Source organism: Vigna unguiculata, chromosome 9 (genome assembly GCF_037176805.1).
Source record: "Vigna unguiculata cultivar grain cowpea cultivar isolate G323 ecotype 2 chromosome 9, ASM3717680v1, whole genome shotgun sequence".
Classification (NCBI taxonomy): Eukaryota; Viridiplantae; Streptophyta; class Magnoliopsida; order Fabales; family Fabaceae; genus Vigna; species Vigna unguiculata.
Window position 1 is genome coordinate 44,051,511 of NC_140800.1, and position 5,168 is coordinate 44,056,678.

At 35.4% G+C, this 5,168-nt stretch overlaps 1 protein-coding gene across 1 annotated transcript; it reads left to right on the forward strand.

The window, feature by feature from the left end:
- The first annotated feature begins 1,980 nt into the window (after positions 1–1,980).
- LOC114164235 (uncharacterized) lies at positions 1,981–3,278 on the forward strand. Its single transcript, XM_028048825.2, has one exon. It carries the CDS (start codon positions 2,267–2,269, stop codon positions 3,182–3,184), a length of 918 nt encoding a protein of 305 aa, XP_027904626.1. The 5' UTR covers positions 1,981–2,266; the 3' UTR covers positions 3,185–3,278.
- Positions 3,279–5,168: the final 1,890 nt, after the last annotated feature.

Genomic DNA, 5,168 nt, shown 5'->3' on the forward strand with positions numbered 1-5,168 from the left:
ATGGATCCAGAGGTTTAAAAATGACCAATTTTTCTAAAGAAACTTTCAGATTTTCCTACAAGTAAAAATTACATGTACCTCTTTATTGTGGCTAAATTATTAATAAAGTTGTTTTTCATCTTTTACCCTTATTTCAATGTGATCTTTATATTTTAAAACGTTTGTTCAGTCATATATACTTTTAAATAATTAAAAAAATTTATTCCAAATTAATAATTTAAAAATATTAATCTTAAAACACCAAAAAACCACACACTTATAAAAATATATTCTTTACAGGTAATGATAATTTTTAACCACCACCACAATTAAGAAGAAAAAGTCACTCGTTTTCTCTTCCTTTCCCCGCCTTCTTTCTTTCTCAACGACCTTTCCTCCTTCCCCTCACTTCCTTTACCGAACAAATTTCTTCCTCTGCCCCCCATTTCCTCTCACCCTATTCCTTTTTGTTCTTGGACATGCTAACATGGTTTTCCTATGTTCTTTGTAACTTTTTGTTGTGTTGATAAGAATATTTGAAGTTGAAAGCACAACCTTTGACATGGAAGAAAGGGACAGAACAAGGATAATCCTTTGGTGCTGCACTTCCTTCAGGAAGGACAAGTGTGAGGCTTCAAACCACCTTGTTCCTATGCTATTTCCAAAATCCTTTTCATGGCCAAACAAATTTCAATGCATTTGAATGATATCTCCCTGTAAATGACTGCTACGTGGGAGTTTTGCATTCATTCAAGGGATTTAATATTTGACCTTAGCGCATGCAATATTTTAGCATTGATTGGATTCACGAGTGCAGCAACCAAATTTATGGTAATTTTAGAGGGTATAATTTGCACCAAATTAATCGCCTATATAATATAATAATGTAAATGCTACATTTTTTGGTTCGTTTATAATTTTATTCTTTATCAAAACCATGGTTATGAGTTCTAAAATAACAAATATCTTAGCATAAAAGATGACAATTTTATTGTGGTAGGACAAAAAATCGATTCATTACGACTTTCTTTGGCACAGAGGTAATCAGGTTGGTTTAGAGAGATATAAAAAATCAAACTTGAATTAATCGTTACCTAACTAGTGAAGAAATTAAATATATTTCTATATAATAGTAAGATAGAGTGCATAAATTTCAATTCTTCCAATAACTAAACTTCAACATTACTAGAAAAAAAAAAACTTAAGATGTACCTAAAATATTATAATGATAAGATAATAAGAATTTGACAACACGATTGCATTGTCCAGATGCATGTTTTCAATAAAAGAAACGTGGAGTGGTGAGTGTGTATGATTTGAGTTATAGATTTAATTTGTATATATTATTATAAAGGAAAGGTCACTCTCTTCTAGAATTCAAGTTCATCCTTTGCTTACCGCCACCGAAATGGAGGACTATCAAAGGTTGCATATTTTAATAGCAGCTTCTATTTGACTATTACCAAGTTAAACGCAAGTAATAATGTATAATTTAATGGGCTTTATGTGGTCATCTTCATTGTTTGTTTGCCATTACACATACACACTGCACAGAGAAACGGAAGTGGATAGTTTAATGCTAAACTTTATTTCAACCCAAAAAATACGCTTATATTTGACCATAACTCGAAGCTTTACATTAAAAATTAATGTAATTAAATTTTGAGATAAACATAAACAAACAAGGTAATATACATATAAATCCTTGACTTAATCAATAAACAACACGTTAAGTAAATTCGTTAATAGCATAAAATCAAGTGACATATAAAGTAAAAAACTTATTATATTATATAGAAGACATTTAAAAGTGAGTAAACGTAGACATACACACTTCTAGATTGAGACATTAAATATAAGATGCGCGTAAAAAGTGAGATAATTGTTAGTAATTAAGAAGGGCGTGGATCTGAAATCGGTAAGGATGTTAAATGCAAACGTGGGTGGGTGGTCTTAGCTACAACCTTAAAAGCTATAAATTATTACGTAGCCGGTGACCAAACAACACGTTAAAAGTGATCCATACCATACCATGTGGTCCAGTTACAATGAGACTCCTATTACTGTTACATCATTCTATTCCCACCTAAGTCACACATAATTTAAACCACCGGTATTAAAAGGCGGCTAGGTTAGGACCCAAACGTGCCCTTGTCTGTCACTGGTCAACAAAACAATCTAATCCCTTTTCTCATCATCATCATCATCGTCATCTCATTCACCCTTCTCTGCATATATAACAAACACACACCTATCTCTTCTTACGAGTATTCCCAATTACTTCACCATGGAAGTGATAACGCATAGTCCCAGCGCAAGTCCCTCCAAGGATCCTTTCGATTTCAACCGTGCAAGGATTTCGCCCTATCTCAGTGCTCCTTCCTCGCCTAAGCGATTCGGAGAATATTTTTGCCTAAGCGCCCCCTCTAGCCCCTCCAGGTTTTTCGCCCAATTTGATTCTCTTTATGATTTGGAACACCCACATGAACACGATGCTGACCATAAAGATAAGAGCGTCGCCGTCCCCGAGGATGACGATGGGTTTGCCTTTTTTGTTGATGGGGAATCCACGAGCCCTCGATCTGCGGAAGAACTTTTCGACGGCGGCAAAATCAAGCCGCTCATCGAGGACGATTTGTTGGACTCCGTTAAAAGCCCACTTCTCCCTCCGGCCCAGCCCAGAAGATCTTCCAAGAAGAAAGAGGGACAAGAGGAGGAGGAGGAGAGAAGAGGGAGGGATAGGAGTGTTTGTTCGAGTTCAAGTCGCAGCAGAGTCGCGCGCTCGCTCTCTCCTTGTAACAGAGTATCTCACTATACTTGGGATGAGGAATCCAACCAAGCGCAGGACAACAAAGAGGGTTCGGTCTCCGACGCAGTTTCGCTTTCGTCGAGTTCATCAAAGAGTTCAAGGAAATGGAGATTCAGAGACTTTTTGCTTTTCCGTAGTGCCTCTGAAGGGAGAGGTTCCAGCAAGGACCCCTTGAGGAAGTTTCCCGCTTTCTACAAAAAGCCTCAAGACCCCAAGACTTCCATCCCAAGCCCGAGTCCAGGCCCGGGCCCAAGACCCAGAAGAAAGGAACCCCTCTCCGCCCATGAATTGCACTATGCTAGAAAGAAAGCGGAAACCGAGGATTTGAAAAAAAGAACGTATTTACCGTACAAACAGGGAATCTTGGGCAGGTTGGCTGGCTTCGGATCAAGATGATTACACGGCTACCAAACGATTCCTTTTGTTTTTTTCTTTGTTTGCGTGAACAAATTGTATTCTTTTGTTTAATTTAATATAGTTTTTTTGTTTACTTTCAGTTGCAAATACAATCACTTTTTGCTTTTACTTGCCTTTGTTAGCTCGAATCACGGGGGACTTTTTCACTGCTTAGCACAATTTTTCACTGCTGGCATTGTGTGTAACATGTTTTCTGGTGATCATGGATTTGTTTATGAATTGCGGGCCCTCTAGAGTTGCGATTACAGTCGCATTATTCAATGTCAAATTGGTTTCAACTGGTCAAACTAATGTGAAAATTTTGTATGTAAACAGGCCAGTTTATGAATGTGTGATAAGGTAAAAATCGTTTGTAATTTTGCATCTAATATCTCAGTTATCTGATACACATTACAAGATCTGTCATGTTGTCAAGTCTTTCCATTTGATTGGTTTATCATAACATATCCTGAGGCAGGTTCAGTCTTTCTACAGGCATGGAGGTCAGGAAATAGAGCTTTTTTTGGGTAATTTGTGAAAATTTGCTCTTGAATAGAAGTAATGTTCAGTCACTTCCAAATGATTTTGAAAATTTATCAGCACATCCTTCTGTCCTCCAAGATCAATTTTGGGTTGATGTGGAGTGCAAGCCAAGTATACAATTATTAGTTGTTGACTAGTGACAAAGTCACAGTGTATAGTAATGTTTCTGCTAAATTTCACAGTTTATTTTCTTAATTGGCGTCATTGACTTGATATATTGCCTTTTTTCTACAATTAAAATTGTATTCCATTTCAATAGTTTGTAATACTTCTTCCCTTGGTTGACCTATGGGAAGAGTACTTGAAATATCTTTAATTATGCAGAATGTTATCCTGTTGTCTGAGCTCTACTATCTAGATTATGCATGAGCTGTGAAAGAAGAAAATACAAATTTTTCAAAGATAGTTGTTTATCGTTTTGGTCTATTGTGTTGATAAACTTTATTCTTGGTTAGATGCAATGTTACAAAGCATAACGTAAATAAATAACTAAGCATTTGTGTTCTGTTTTTCACAGTGCCTCTTGTATGATTTGGGAGAACATTTAATATCGACAAGATGAATAGTTTAACCTTAATTGTTCCAAGATTATCTAGATACTGGAGAAGATGAACCAAGCTAACCATAATAGTTTCAATATTTAATACTTGGAAAATGAATGCATCGTTCTCTATCTTGCTTCTGCAAAAGCTAGCAATGAGATTGGGACATGAGATATCTTATTGCTTTGTAAAAAATATACTACTTAGAACTTTAATACTTGGATTAAGCCATTCCTGGCTTTTGCCTTCACTGGTTGATAAAATCACTAGACCTCACGCAATCACAGAATTTTATCAGTAATGGCCCATTTTTCACCGTTGGGTTGGTCCAACATGGGCCTCATCTTATTATTGAGAACAAGTCCATGCGTTTTTCCACAACTTATTCTTCTTTTGTAATAAAATTTATTTTTCTATTCATCCCTTCCCTTCCCTCTCCAACACCCCCTTTCAATCCCACTGCTTCATTTTCGTAAACATTTTCTCTTTCACAAGTATTGGTTTCTTATGTTCTATTGTCTTTTTCAGATTTTTATTTTCTCATAACTAAGAAAAGGAATATCTTTTCAAGGTGAGTTTTCACACCTCCATATCTATTTCTTTAATTGTCTCAAGATTTTACAACAAAACTTATTTCTCTCACGAATATATTTGTAGCCAAGATAAATATAATTACATAATTTGTTCCTTTTATTTTGTTTAATCTATAATTTTGGTCTTCCAATTTTAAAATAAAATATTTAATCCTTTTTATCTCTTATGTTTTAATTAATTAAAATCATTTTATGATATTTTAACTAAATGAAGTCCTTGGTAAATGCCAATTCACCATGTACTTTTTCTGGTTCTTGGAACGCAAGCTTCCCCTAATCACCAATTGAAAGTAGGGGAATTCAGGA

Excerpts from the sequence above, each read along its gene's own strand:
- LOC114164235 (XM_028048825.2), top strand. The coding sequence starts at position 2,267 with ATGGAAGTGATAACGCATAGTCCCAGCGCAAGTCCCTCCAAGGATCCT.